The sequence below is a fragment of the Parus major genome, chromosome 2, assembly GCF_001522545.3.
Source record: "Parus major isolate Abel chromosome 2, Parus_major1.1, whole genome shotgun sequence".
Taxonomy (NCBI): Eukaryota; Metazoa; Chordata; class Aves; order Passeriformes; family Paridae; genus Parus; species Parus major.
The window spans coordinates 109,712,564-109,727,513 of NC_031769.1; the positions used below are offsets into that span (position 1 = coordinate 109,712,564).

The window sequence follows — 14,950 nt, forward strand, 5'->3', positions numbered from 1 at the left end:
TGGCCTCCTCTACTTTGGGTGTGATCTGGTTCCTCTGCATATGTTTAATCAGAGTGGTCATAGAAGCCATACATTCATGTTGGTTGAATTCATCCATTTCCAGTTCCATCTCATCGTTTAAAACCTTATATTCTGTAGGCTCCTGGGGGAAAAAAAAAAAAAAAAGCGTTACTATGGTTAATAACAACACTGTATTTTCTTTACAATCCTAATAATGCTGTGAGTCATTCTGATCTTATCTGTGCTTAGATTTGACTACACACTCAGTGTGTGCAACTGGGAATACATCAAATGTGTTGTTCAAACAGACACCTCCCAAATGCATGCACCAGATCTGCACATTCTTTATTTTCTGTGCCAACAGATGCCACCTTTATGTTACTCTGACTCTCCTACCTGCCAGGACATGTGTGGCAAATGCTGAAAGCAGGAGGAGATAAACTGAACCTCAAAGAAATTATCTAATTTCATAGCTCAAAGAATATAGTAACACCTCTATTTTATGGATGTGTTGTTTCACACTGACCAGCATCTGTAGCAGCTCTCTTTTGCTAGAGAGCAAATCATGAAATAAAATTGTTTAGTTAGAAATTACAACATTACTAGGTAATCTAGAAGCATACTTTCCATCTTGCTTAACTTCCATGCAGCTAAAACACCTCCTGGTTCCAAAACATGGAAACAGTTTATCTTCAGCAATGTTAACAGTTGTTTTGACAGATTGTGTCTTCAGTGTGTATGATACTTATTACAAGCTTTTTGTTTCATAGCAGATACTTATTCTATCAGCATTATTGCTGGTGAGATGTCTTTTGATTGCAGAAGGAACACAACTTCAAGTCTTCACTTCAAGAACAGCATTTAGTAGCTCCCAAGAGCAACAGTTAAATACAAGGTGCCACAACAGAACAACAAAAACAATTGTTTGATTATTTATTCTATCCAATTGATGCAGCCAGTTCTGTCACAGACCAAAAGAAGAGGGAAATGAGGAGAACAGATGTCTAACAGCAAAACATAATCATCCGAGGTGTGCCTGAGTGCAGCTACAAGCTATCTTTTTACAACTCAGGCTGCACTTCACTCACACTACAAAGTTTTGAAACCTGATAGGGCATTATTTTTCTTGAACTGTAGACTGTGGAGAGAGGAAAAATTTGAGAGAAAATAGCTCAAGTCCCCTCCCTCATCTTCTGAAGAAACCTATTCTCAGTCAGGTAGAACAAATATACAAGACTAGAAATTTCTCTTTCTCAACCCCAATAAATGTATGCAATTCCTCAAAAGCATAAAAATTTCCTTTCTCACAGTATATGAGTCACTAAATTACCTTTCTCCTGAAACGAGTGCTGCTAGGTGTAACATCTTGGGAGCTATAAGAAAAACCTTGGACTCCAGTAGAAAAATCAAACTGACTCATTTCCTCGCTCAAACTGCTATCCATCATGTATGATGAAGAAGCTAAATACTTGGGTTCATCTAGACAGGAAAGAAGAACAGTCCATTAATCAAGGTAATTATAAGAAACAAGCCTTTACTGCCCAGCAAAACTTAAGGGTAGGTGGGAATTGACTGTTAGATGAAATACATTGAATGTTTTTATTTGTTCCTACTACTGTAGAAGCCAGTGAAGAACACATCAAGAAACACTGTATGACAGGTAAGAAAGCATTTTTTTCATCACCATAAATGACTTTCATACCCTGGCTGCTATTCCCTGCATCCCTGGCCTCCTTCCTAATAGCAATGTACCGCTTCTTCCTTTCCAGAGGCACCTAAACAGCAAGAAATAAAATTCTAATTACTTAATTTTTTGAAAAAAATATTTGATTAGTATTTTAAAAAATTACAGATTATTTACACTTTTTTATTTACAGAGATACAAAAAAATTATTTAAACCATTTGACACGAATGCAGATCTCATGTTGTAAATGATTATTATTGATGCTACAGAAAAACAACAGAATTTTTTTATTCCTACAACTGTTTATTATCCAAGTAAGTACACTAATACTATGTTAAAACTTACATACATTGTAGGTATGTTCTAAATTTCAGGTCTGGATTTCTCTCAGAAAAATGTATTTTAAACCATTAGAGGAATACTCAGTTTTTTGTATTTGCTACTCCATTTTTTGTATCCTCTTCCTCCATATGTGAGAATTGACCTTGTCTTCAGTAACTACACTGTTATAGTCATATCCTTTTCTTACTTAGAAACACTAAAGGCCAGAAATTCCACTCACCTCAATTTCAACAGGAAATGTATACTGACGCTTCAGGTCTATCAGATTTTCAAAAATCAGCAAGTTCTGCAAACCAAAGCACGTTTGGAAACAGCAAAATTATAATGCTGCACACAGTCACAATTGCTTTGAATATATTTTATTTCTTTAAAAAAATTCAGCAGATCAATGTACAACATGGAAAGTGTGCCATGTTTTCTCTTCTACATCAGTACTCCCAAGAGAATTTTGCTACTTAACTACTCAAGAATTCATAGCACAGAATGTGCTCTGTAAAAAGGTCTCTCTTATTCAGGTACATTCCAAGCAGTTAAACAAAAGGGGCTTTTTCCTCCTATTTTAGAAAATTGATTGGGAGTGGAAAGAAAACAGTATCACTATTTCAGCCATTCCCAAACAGCTGGTAAAACTTTCATCAGCTACCACTCCTTCTATTGCCTCACTGGGTAGTTAGTATAATTGTGTGTCATTCAGGTTTCATTCTTTGATTTATTGCCATCAGGTAAAATCACTTTGTGTCTCATGCTCTAGAAGCCTTCTAACAAGCAACAAAAGCTTCTCACCTTTTCTGATTTTTCTGAAAAAAGAAAGCCTTGATAAAATTTACTTTCAGTGAAGACACAGCTGATGACAGCAATAGCACAGTTATATGCTGCACAGTGATACTGTCTCCTCTTCTCCAGCAGCTGACTCTCTCCTGACATGTTTTCTGTAAATGCATCATAGCATGACCTTAAATACAAACAGGCAAGAAATACCATCAGAAATCTTTTATTAAGCAGTACAAGAAGGGTTCCAATCAGAGGCCAGCGAATGAAAAGAACTTTAAGGAAGCAGTATCCAATTAAACCATCTCAGACTTCTTCAAGTATACTGCAGGTAAATGAAACCAAATTGGAACTGTTCAGCAATGACAAAGAAAACTTCCCCAAGTACTTACACAGGACTCCTTAATGTCAGAAATGTGATGACAGGTAATGTTCAGATAAGATGATTATTTGTTTTGATGCATACATAAATTTCTCTCATGGTCCTTTGCCAAAAAATTATGAACGAACATGCATGAGAAGGTATTTATGGATTAGAAAAAAATAGTTCAGATGTGACTTTTAAAGGTCTTTGGCTCAAAGCTAATTATAAATCTGCAAATCATAGCCAAGAAACTCTGAAGTCCTCATAGAACATAGTATTGTAAAGCAAAAATCGAAACAAAACGAACAGCAATTCAGGCATCTTATTCTTTTCTCTGAATATTAAACAAACTAAACAATACCAATTAACATATATTCAGGATTTCTCTTTTGTCCCTCTTTGCAGTGATGATCAAGCCAACTACTCCTACTGGGTGTGCTGCTGTATTATGAAATGTAAATGAAAATCCATCCCATCTTCTCATCAATCATATAAATATCAGTTTTGCAATACAGAGGAATACTCTACAAAGAAGTGTGAGTACACTGAAACTGAAGTTGTGAAAACACAAATTAAAGGCCAAGAATCATACTGAAAAGGTAAAATAAATGTACAAGCTTAACAAATTTAAAAAAAAGGATAAAAGCAGGAGGCAAAGGTTATCTTAACACAGGATTGTAGTTTACACTACAGATAATTCTATCAGTGCAAACTCAATGTTGTGTATTTCATTTCAAATCAAAAGCTAAATAAGAGATCATATTTACCCTTGAACAAATCCATTTTTTGCTTCATATGGCTTACTTAAAGAAGCATATCTGGTCAAAACCTTATCAGAAATATAAAGTAAATAAAATAAACAATGGTCTTACTTTATTAGAGTCTTGGTAAGTTCATTTCCTTCTACACTTATGGAGCCACGGTAAGCTTGGTTAATTTTAGAGTCCTTGGAGTAAACCTCCTCTTTTGAAAGACGCACGTACATCACCTCTAGCAGCTTGTAATATCCCATTTTCTTGGTGACTTGTGTATCAAAAGTATATTCATGGGACTAGAAACAAATAAGCAGAATCTCAGAAGGAAATTTCCTGACTAAAACATCCTTTCTAAATAGTTCCACAGTTACTTGAAACTTCTTTGACAGCCTTCAGCTTACTTCTACCTTCTAAAACAGAGAAAAGAGCTAATGATAATAAAAGACTGACAGATTCTGAGTTCCTGTGTAGTACATTTATTAAAGCTGTGTTGACCCATGCTTGACTGGTGAGCTCTCTTAACTACAATAGGCCTAAATTATTACAAGGATACTGGAGGAAAATAAGCCCAGTACCAAGTGACAACTCAGCCTCACGTAAGTGAAACACAAACCTGTTATCATCCTTGGTGTCATTCATGAGTTTCTTTATGCACCTCACTTTGGTGCCTAAATTTATAGCAACAGGAACATGGTGTGGGTGACTCTACACAGATATTAAGTTTTAGCATTTTGTTTCAATAACTATTACTAAACTGTGGTGATTTCAGCATCTTGCTTGTCCTGCTGCCTAGGAACATCTGCACCAGCAAAACCATGGGACTGAAGAACTATTCCAAGAGCAGAGACCTCCACTAGCAACAAGATCATGGCATGCAACTATACTCTTAAATTGGAAGACAGGCTGCAAATAGAGAAAGGAAGATCTGTGCTCCTAATCCCTTGCTGAAGAACCTTTGCAATGCTTACAGGTGTATTTCTTTCTCTAGAAGCAATGTACCTAATTTCAGGGCTTTCATTTCAACTCCAATTTTTATATATGCAGTAGATATGCAAACATGCATTAACTCCAAAGGAACACTGTGTTGGGGAATAAAGAAAAGTTTACCAGTAATAATCAAATTCTATAACTGGCAGACGCTTCTGTTCCAGGATACACAAAACTAGAAAATCAAACTGTTTTTATCAGTGTTTCATTCAAAGTTAAGCAAAATGAGCATACCAACATCAACATTTTCTTAGGCCTTCCCTAACCCTAAAAAAAAATAGTAATTCACACCTTTGTAAACCTGGAATTAAGTGTATCCATAGCCTCCACTATAATCTTGCCAAAGAACACTCTCAGTGCATCCAAGCTGCAGTGCCACAAAAGAGTGAGGAGGGAGCGATCCACAAATGCTTGGCGAGCAGTATTTGAAAGAAGTTCTTCACTTCGGAACATTTTGTGAACAGTGTCCAACAGTATCACTTGTTTGTCAGTGGTGCTCCTAAACAAGATGGAAATCTAAAGATGAAAACTTCTTTTACCAGACTTCACTTATACATCCTTAGGACATTTAAATTTTTTATTGACTGCATTCATGCCCTCTTGCATTATCCTACAAGACATGCAAGATCTTGGTTGAACTACCAAGTATTATGAAGCTCTGAAAAAAAGCCCACCTCAGCTTCTTAGTCTGCAAGAGATGGCAAACTTGTGTATCTCTAATAATTTAATCCTAAAGCAAACATTAACTTCCTCACTTCCTTTTTACTGAACAACCTAAAAAAAAATAAAATTATTTATATGTGAGAGAAAAGGAAAAAAAGAGCTGTGACTATCAAACACAAAAACTATCAATTTTCAACTACTAGATGAAAATCAATGTTCAATGTTCAACTACTAGATGATCTGCTATTCTGAATAATTTTATTAAAGCTAAACTTTCAAAAATGGTATATGGTCATAAGGTAAATGATTCTGTCCAGGAAATTACACAATAATCATTACTCAACAGCCCATCAAAAACAGGAATATTGGTTTTGGAAGAGATACTGAATACTTCTTTTGTGGACAGAGCATGTTTGATTGTACAATTAACCACCCTGGAATGGATGAATTAATTAGTGCATTGTTGTATTTTCAAAGGGGTTGAACAAATTAATTCACTGTCAATTTAAGTACTATCAACTTAAGTGATCATGTGGTTATACAGGGATAGCAAATATATAGCAAACAAATACTAGTGTCAACTGGATTCTCTCAGAACAAGCTTATTTACAGATGGCTTTCCAAATTTGCACAGGCACTAGAAGTGTAATCTGGAAACGGATGTCACTTGTTCAAACTTTGGAAATACTTTGAAAATGTGAAGACAAAAGCAAAATCTGAATTTAAAGCATTACATAAAACTTTATAGTGTAAATCACCACTATTGTAAGGACAATAAAATGCAAGAAGTACATTTCCTTTAGCAAAAATTCAGTGAGAACAAGAACAAAATCCAGTAGACTAAACCCACCTTTTGGAAATTCTTTTGAAGCTGGCTTGAAATAAGTCCTCCATGAAATGTCTGTGGTCCCTACAGAGGATTTCTGTCATCAGTTGCAACAACATTGGACTCTGAGACAATTCTAATGCATCTAAAAACTGAAGAAGAAGCAACACGTAACATGAAAAGCCACACTGGATCAAATCACTTCAATCTAATGATGTAATTGTTTTTTTAATGCTGATCAGAAACAGATGCACAAGTGTGCTTCTTTGATGTGCTTATGTAGATTCAATTTTGGGATGAAGACATAACCCAGGAACACGAAAGCTGATCTCATGTGAACTAAGAATCTCTCTTTAATTCCTGATCCTGTGAAACACTGTTTCCAGACATAGTTCACCCTGGCTTCTAATTATGTATTCATTAAAAACACTCACCTTCTTAGTGCAGTCTACATAGTTATTGTGCTTCAAGGTTCCTTGGGGAAACTCATCAGATCTCATGGGAAAATTGAAAGCTACAAGCTGATCCAGAGCATTCTTAAGGTCATTAAGCTTTTCTTCTGTCAAATTAGTGAAGAACGGGAGGATTATCACTGCTTGGCCCTGAATAAAAAAAATGAAAACATAAGAGATACAGTTTTACACTAAAAAATAAATTATTGCCTAACTATGAAGCCAGCTGAATTCCTATTTTATTTTCCTATTCCAGTGGCTTTTCTTACTGATTGAATGGCTCAGTGTACTAATAAAACTATGATATATAGCTGCTCTTTCCAGCTGCTGGATCAGAAAACAGCTTTTAACTCTCATGTCACTGCTGAGTGAGAGTTAAAGCTAATTAATATCTCATGGCTGGCATGGCTATGAATAATATCTCATTGTTCTTTTAAGCAAGCATTCATTCTCACACAACTAATTTAATGAATCACTTTGTAGATAAAGCAAAATCTCAACCTTTATTTTGAACGTGTAGGAAAGTAAAAAACTCTGCCTAACTAAAGGCAGGCTGGCTGAGAAGCAACTACACAAAACTTTCAGAAGGACAAAATTGGTTATTTTTCTAGTCCAAGCAGCATCTTTTGTAACTCCCACTTTCAGTCTGCAGTACTTTATCTCCCTCTCCTGACCAAGCTGCATATAGCAGCTACTCCCACTAATACTGGTCTCATACTTACAGACATGGATGCTAAAATCATGACAGATGTTCATAATTGGACCTGTAGGAAATGTCACTCCTTGTTAAAAGCCTGATTAGCTGTCATTTCCGCAATGAACACTTGGGAGTTCAAGATGACTTACAACTGATGCTATTTTTTTTTTTCCTAGCAATTAATTACATTCCTTTCTTCTGAGCAAGGGAAAAAAAAGAGCACCTTAAACCAAAGCATGACATTTGTGATAGTAGCTTCTGTCTCAACAGAAGAACAGAAAGGATAATTTACAGGTTTTAGGATGTTGAGCAGAAGAATAAAAATCCAGAAGTCTGTGATAAAAATTAAACCAAATAACAGAGAATTCCATGAACAACTAACATTCTAATCTGTGGAGGGTAGGGAAGCTGTTGAAGTGAGCAATTTACCTTAAGATTTAAGCCTAAAGTCTGATCAGTAAGTAGACTGGTATAGGTATTAAAAACAGCTGTAAATGCTTCATGATTGGTATTGAAAGAAACTGAAGAGTCTATCTGGAAAGGTAGAAGAAATAAAAAAATTAGTTTGGGTTTTATTAACTAGTTAATGAGATTTGTACTAAAGAATAATAAAAAGCCCTTGAGCTATAGAATTATTTATTTCCAAAAACACACTGAATTAATAGAAAGCACATACAGAATGATTTTAGTTTTAAAAGAAGAACTAAAGAAGCTCCTACACAGTATGAAAAAAATCATAATGTGAGGTATTTTTCAATTGAAAAAAAAAATTATCTCCTTCTGAAAGCAAAATTTCCTACTGATCATTTCAGTGCTAGCTAATACAGCAATACAGTTCACATTCTGTGTCCTAACACATAACTTTAAAACAATTCAAGTTTAAAATAATTAATTATAAAATTAAAAATTATGCTCAACAGTTGATCCTTGAGTATATATTTGTGTAAAACTACTTTGTCAAGTACTTTTACAAGTTCCTACAAAAATCCAAAAGGGGTAAATAGATAATAACATTTTCAAAATAGAGGAAAAAAAACAGACCAAAATTTCAATGTCACAGAAGTTAAGTGTTTAAAGTAAAGGTGATTCTGAAGTTTGTTAGTGTGGGTAGAGCTCCTCCACTGTGACTTTCTGGATGCCATCCTGGGGAAGAGTGTTACCAGAGGCTACTCAGAGTTCACTCTCTGTACTTGTATCAGTTCTCCAAAAGGAAAACAGCAGCTAAAACATGAGAACAACTAAAAAAACAAAGAAAAGAGGAGGTATGGGGGAAGAAGAGCAATATCTAGTAATTTCTACCTGCCCAAAATTTTTTTGTACTTTGCTAATAAAAACACCCAGATTCTAACATTGTTCAATTTCTTCCTTTTTTCCCCAAACATAAAATATTTGACTTGAACAGCATTTCTTGAAGACATAATGCAATCCCTACAGAACGAGAAAAGTTACCTGAATTTTATAAAGCAGTACATACCTGGAGAACTTTTGCCAGCAGGGTCAGGATTGCCATTTTGCTCTCAGCAGATGAACCTTTGGCCCACCAGCTGTCCAGTTTCTCCCAGTTTCTTAGTACAGCTGTCACCAGTTTTGCTCCTTGCTGCTTGCGCACAGCACGGTCCCTAAAGCTCTGATCTAACATGCCATTCAAAATGCTCCCAACCTGGAACGAAAAGTAACAGGTAAGATTCCTACACCTCAAATGAAAGGATGATAGGATCACTTCACTGGTATGGGTAGTCGTTAAAGAGAAGCATCACAAAGCAATGCTAGATTTAAATCTCAAAAGGATGCAGAAGAAAGGTCTCTGCAGGAAATTAAAAACACTCCCTTCTCAAAAAAAAAAAAAAAAAAGACATCTCTCCAAATTACTCCTGTTTCAGAGTACAATGCAGAAATTAGTTCTGATGCCTTTTATGTATATATGGAGAAATAAATGATAATCCAAAATAAAGATCAATACTTGATAATTTCAGTTAGTGTGAAGTTGAAAAATAACACCCATGCTAACTTACTGGCATCCATTTTGGAAAGAAAAATAATCCTTGCATAGCAGCTATGAACTCAGTATACTTGAAATATCTTTTCTTCAAAAACTAATAGTCACTGTCATCTATCAGATACACTTAAAAGAATTAGTGTATGTAATTAATGAAAACATACTCGGCAGAGGAAACACTAGATAATCATAACCACACACAGCCTATTAGAACATAAACATTCCTCTACAGCTTAATTAAACAATTTTTGGTATCACCAAAAATGATGCTTCGAGTCTTTTAAACTACTACTTGGATGCAGCATGTCTAAGCATAACATTTTGGATTATGAAACAGCCAATTATTTTTGAAGGATGATTCTATTTTGCTGAGCATCTTTATATTCAAAAGGAAAAGCAGACTTTTGATATTTTTGACCCTTCTGTTTGTCACAAGCACATAAAGAAGACTTCTAAGTTTCCTTCATGGCAGTGAGTTCTGTAAGCGCTCTAGACAAACACGAAGAAGTCTGTTGAGCCAAACAAGCAGTGCTGAGATACGACACAGTATCCCATATTTATTTCAGTTCAGGAGGGTTGTGCATGCATATGTCTCTCTTTTTAATACTCTGGTCTAGCTCTACCCTAGTCCTGTGGACTAAATGCCCCATTAGTAGTTGGAGTTTGTTTTTCAGTTTAGTTTTATCCAAAACAAATGCAGATCACATATTCTGGGACCATTCTGCAATGAAAAGCAAAGCACAGTAAATGGGTCCCTCCTTTGAAAGATTATTTTTGATCTGAAGTACAATGCAAAGACATCCTGAAATACATAGATTTCAGGATAGGTAATATCCACTCCATTTGATCTGAGATCACAGAGTAATGTCAGGTTGCCAGAGATCATGATGGTGGCACCAGTAGGTCAAGACAAAAAAAACCTCCAAAACTCAAACAAAAAACTATGCACTGCTGCCTGAAATTCAACCCAATGCACTTTTTCCCCTACTACACACTCCACCTCTAAAAACAATAATAAAATTGTTACTTCTAACATTCCCTTTTGGCCTTGTCCTTTTAAAGCCTAAGTCCAGTACCATTTGAGGGTTGCTGACAGATGATTCCATAAGACGGACTATGATCACATCCAGGTTTTTCAGTAGCTGTTGGTTGATGGTTTCTGAGAACAAGCTGTAGAAATACTGTCCATGAGATAAATTAATCAGCTGGTTCTGGGATGCTCCTGATAGTGGCACAGACAGTACTACTGTGTTCAACAGCAGACTTACTAGCTCCTCACACTGAAAATCAAGGTATGGAGATAAGAGTTATTTCAAGGACATCACATTTAATTTTGAAATTTCTTAAAAAAGCAAATGATTTTTTTTCCCCAAGCTCCCGTCCCTAACCTTTTCTTTTGTTTATTTTACTTTAAGGATTGTAACTGGAGAACCACATCCTACCTGCTCATCAATAGCAAAGGATAGCTGCAGAAGACTATCAGCTAATCGCTTCCTGCTGATGTCTAAGGATGGAAGAGAGGCCCTTTCACTCCCAGGTGCAATGCCTTTATAAACAACTGAAAGAAGCTTGGAGCCAACGGAGAAATGAGGCCCTTCATCCTATGGAAACCAACAAAAGAGTGACAATCAATAAAGCCTGAAAAAAGGCTTCCAATTCATCTGTATAGTTAATTAAAACACTTGAACTCCAGATAATTTCCTTATGCAGCAATGCAAATATGCCATGACAAGACACCTTTCTAAGTCAGGCACAAGATTTTAAATGAGACAACCCTATTGTGTACAAAAGTAACTTGAAAATGTTCCAAATATTCTTATCCTCCTCCACCTCTTCAGGTTTACTTGACTACAGAATTAAAATGAACAGCTAAGTCAGGATGGGTGGGACTCAAATTGTAAACCATACAGCACTTTGATTATCAGTATACTGCAACCACAGGCCTAGATTCTGTTGATAGAGAGAATGGATAGCACACAGAAATTAAATATTTTGTTTCTTGTTAGCTTCACTCAGGCCTTGTTACAGTCTCATTCACAAGTTCTCTTTGTGGCTCTTGTATAACCTATTCCTTCAATTGCCCTATACAAAAGTATAGATTTACTACAATCAGAAACTTAGTGGAAGGAATTTGAGTAATATAGGCTACATCCTCTCACTTCAGATGTCTCTATCCCGTTTTCTTGCAGCTTAGACCCATTATATTGCTTTTGATCAGTCAGGAAATACTCCTTTTCTAATTTCCCTCATCACTTTGAATGGTTTCTGTGTAAAAATTGTTAAAAAAAGGCCTTCTTTATAGGATAGTTAATCCTATAAAGGATTAAGTTTTCACTCTTGTGAAGCTCACTTAAAGGAAGTTAGAGAATCAACATTCTGATTTCCAGTGTCTGGAGCCAACCAGAGAAAGACTAACATAATTATAAAGGTTGTTCAAGCCTCAGTATTGTGCTACTCAGATTTGTAGAATAACCATAAAACATTTATTTTTGATCCCATTCAACACTAGCTCTTCACTGTTGATATCATTTTAAACAACTTCATCTGATCTGTTCTGTTTTCATCCTGGTGTTTTACACAGGAAAAGCTCTTAACAATGCACAAATGTTCACTATTATTTTCTGTATTAACGATTACCTGACCATGAAGAACAGAATGAAGCAGGCCAGATTTCTGGAGCTGCTTGCAGGCAGAAAGGATAGCACTAAACCTAACTTGATCCAAACGTGCCTCTGAATTAAACACATCAACAGAACAAAGATCCTCAAGGCTAGAGAGGAGAGAGAAGCAATAATGTTACATTAGTGAATCCATAGACATCATTATTTATTTTACATTTCTCATGGTGAGGGTTTGTTCTGGACTCATGCTTACCAGAAAGCTCCTACTTACCTTTGTGGTGTGATTCTTTTTTTTATGCACAGTATCAAAGATTTCTGATACGGAGATTTCATCAGAGCTTTCATCAGTTTTACTGAGATATCTGGGAGGTTTTTCACAACCTGCACATCAGCTGTGTTAAAGCCTATGTGTGATGGATCACACACTGTCATCACCACAAGCTCTATAAAGCTTGCATTTAGCAGTTGCTTCTCAAGCAGCTAGGAAGAAAAAAAAATTAAACATAAAAACTTGAAAAATTCATGCAGTTTTCTCTATTTAATTCTTCATAACTTACCATCAATCCTATCTCAAATGAAACCAAACATGAAACAGTACCTATTCTCGCTGATTTTCTCTGTTTAAATGTCTGACTTTCAATTGTTTATGCTAATGCACAGAAATTAGGTAAACATAGACATAGGATTTACATCTTCTAAAGCACATAGGCCTTGACTGTACACCTGTAAATCCTGATACACATCTCTGTACACACTCTCAGAGATTTGCTGATGAGCCAATCACAGTCTCAGAACTAAACCTGGCAGTGTAAACTTCCTAAGAGTCTCATAAGTATTATACTTTATATAATTAAATATGATTTGCATTGCATCAAATAGAGAGACCAATAGAGAGACAAATAGAGAAAGGCAAACAGAGAAATCTGAATACCTATCCTGAATTCCAGAAAGGCAGATTGTGTCAGTTCTTTCTGCCTTTCAAGCAGCTACCATCTCCATACATTTAATGCCATCAGGAATCACACAGGAAAAATTCACTGCAAGTACTCCATATACAGAGCATGTATATTTAACTACATATAAAATTTATATATTTTATCCACTACAGACCTCAGAGCCTACCTTCCAGAAGTCCTGCTGACACATTTCCAGGATGACGGTGACGAACTCCATGATCCGGATTATAATGGTACACTTGCTGTAGTTGTACATGTCCCTTTCCTGAGGACTGAACATGCTGCCTTTTGAGCTGCAGTCAAAGCACTGCTCTGCTGCATGGATATCATGCAAAGCAAGAGTGTCAAGGAAGAACTGCACAGCTTCCAAGAACAAGGAACTTTCATTTACACCTAGAAAGAAGGAATTACATTAGGTTGAAATGATACAACAACTCTCAATTAAAAAAAAAAAATTGTTTCATGCTTGGAAGAACACAGTCAAACTGAGATGACAAACAGAAAGAGGCACATTCACACCAATGTTTTCTGAAAGCTCTATGTCAGTTCTAAATACTACCATTCTGGGCAAGAGAATAGCAGGACAGCATTGTACTTAGTGATCACTCCAGTAACTGACCACTACAACCACTTATTAACAATGATGATGATGATTTAGGCTTATGTAATAAAATGGATAAAAATTTTAAATCACTAGTTTCAAATGTCTTAGCCCTATGTTAGCTGCATCCAACAATGATCTTACAATGTTGTTTTAAACCAAGACAGATGTAACACTGACAGACAGACCACCTGAAATTTGCACAAGACTATGAAAGTGTACTATTGCTGAACAAAAGCATTTTGAACAGGCTTGCAAGGGTAATTGAAAGAAAAATCTTTTGGGAGATCCAGTGTCTACACAAGGTGTTGTTATTTTATCTGACCAAAATTCAAACATGGTTTTTGGACCTGATGCAGTTGATGCATCAGGAACTGGACAAAGGTAGCATGTATGGGACTTGAAGTGAAAAGGTGCCTTATTTCATTGTTTTCTGATAGTTTCTTCCAGATATTAATAAAGAGAGGGTAAAAAGCTTTAGAAGGACTTCAAGAAAAACACAAAAAAAATCTATTGCTTTTCTGTGCAGTGGGAAATTAGCTGTACAGAATAATTTTGGAAGATGAGATAGAGTAAAAGAAGTTGCTGGTAAGTGGATGACTCAGAAATGCAAATATGTATTTCTAGAGCTAAAAGGAAACATTTTAAGATACACAGTACTTCATAAAAATACCCCCATCCCTTTATAACTGTCATTGGAAAACTTTGTGAGAGTTTGTAAAACCATGTATTCTACATTTGAGAAAAGGGCTTAAATTCCAAGGTCAGAAATCATCTTGGGTGGGCTTTGTGTAACACACACAAATGAAACTAATGCAACAGTTAATTGCTCACCCAGTACTTCATAAGGTTTGATCATCTGCAGCTCAAAGAATGTATTGTAGCAATCCAGTGCTGCTAAGAACATGTCCATCCACTGCATGACAGCCTGTAAACTGAAGGGTTCCTGCATGCCACCGAGAGTTGGCTGAGAAAGGATCCCAGATGGACTCTTGGCATCGGTGCCACCTCCTTCAAATTTGGTAATGAGGAAAGAAACATCTCTGTTTTTTAGATTATCAGCTAGCCAAGAAGATGGAGACTTGCTTCCTGACAGAAAGAGAAATATAAATTTTTTAGGAAAAACACATTTCAAAATAGCAAGGAACTAGAGGCAAGGAAACTAACAACTTTGTGATTTAAACTGTGTCTTCTAGCAGAGAAGGTATTGGTTCTGGTTTAGCCTTAGTCACATCCC

General features: G+C 35.9%; 1 protein-coding gene across 4 annotated transcripts in view; it reads right to left on the reverse strand.

Annotated features, from left to right (window-relative positions):
- The window catches only part of PRKDC (protein kinase, DNA-activated, catalytic subunit), an 82,005-nt gene that overhangs the window by 40,111 nt on the left and 26,944 nt on the right, over nucleotides 1-14,950 (reverse strand). For 3 of the 4 annotated variants that reach the window (XM_033512252.1, XM_033512251.1, XM_033512253.1), the window contains 17 exons: nucleotides 14,548-14,802; nucleotides 13,267-13,505; nucleotides 12,428-12,636; nucleotides 12,173-12,305; nucleotides 10,978-11,136; nucleotides 10,612-10,815; nucleotides 9,014-9,199; nucleotides 7,969-8,073; nucleotides 6,825-6,992; nucleotides 6,415-6,542; nucleotides 5,193-5,400; nucleotides 4,032-4,210; nucleotides 2,811-2,979; nucleotides 2,248-2,313; nucleotides 1,703-1,775; nucleotides 1,331-1,479; nucleotides 5-142 (listed from right to left, as the gene is read on the reverse strand). In XM_033512252.1, the coding sequence (XP_033368143.1) occupies nucleotides 5-142; nucleotides 1,331-1,479; nucleotides 1,703-1,775; nucleotides 2,248-2,313; nucleotides 2,811-2,979; nucleotides 4,032-4,210; nucleotides 5,193-5,400; nucleotides 6,415-6,542; nucleotides 6,825-6,992; nucleotides 7,969-8,073; nucleotides 9,014-9,199; nucleotides 10,612-10,815; nucleotides 10,978-11,136; nucleotides 12,173-12,305; nucleotides 12,428-12,636; nucleotides 13,267-13,505; nucleotides 14,548-14,802 (2,768 nt within the window). The remainder of the gene's footprint in view (nucleotides 1-4; nucleotides 143-1,330; nucleotides 1,480-1,702; nucleotides 1,776-2,247; nucleotides 2,314-2,810; nucleotides 2,980-4,031; nucleotides 4,211-5,192; nucleotides 5,401-6,414; nucleotides 6,543-6,824; nucleotides 6,993-7,968; nucleotides 8,074-9,013; nucleotides 9,200-10,611; nucleotides 10,816-10,977; nucleotides 11,137-12,172; nucleotides 12,306-12,427; nucleotides 12,637-13,266; nucleotides 13,506-14,547; nucleotides 14,803-14,950) is intronic. The other variant, XM_015618964.3, reaches the window with a different exon arrangement.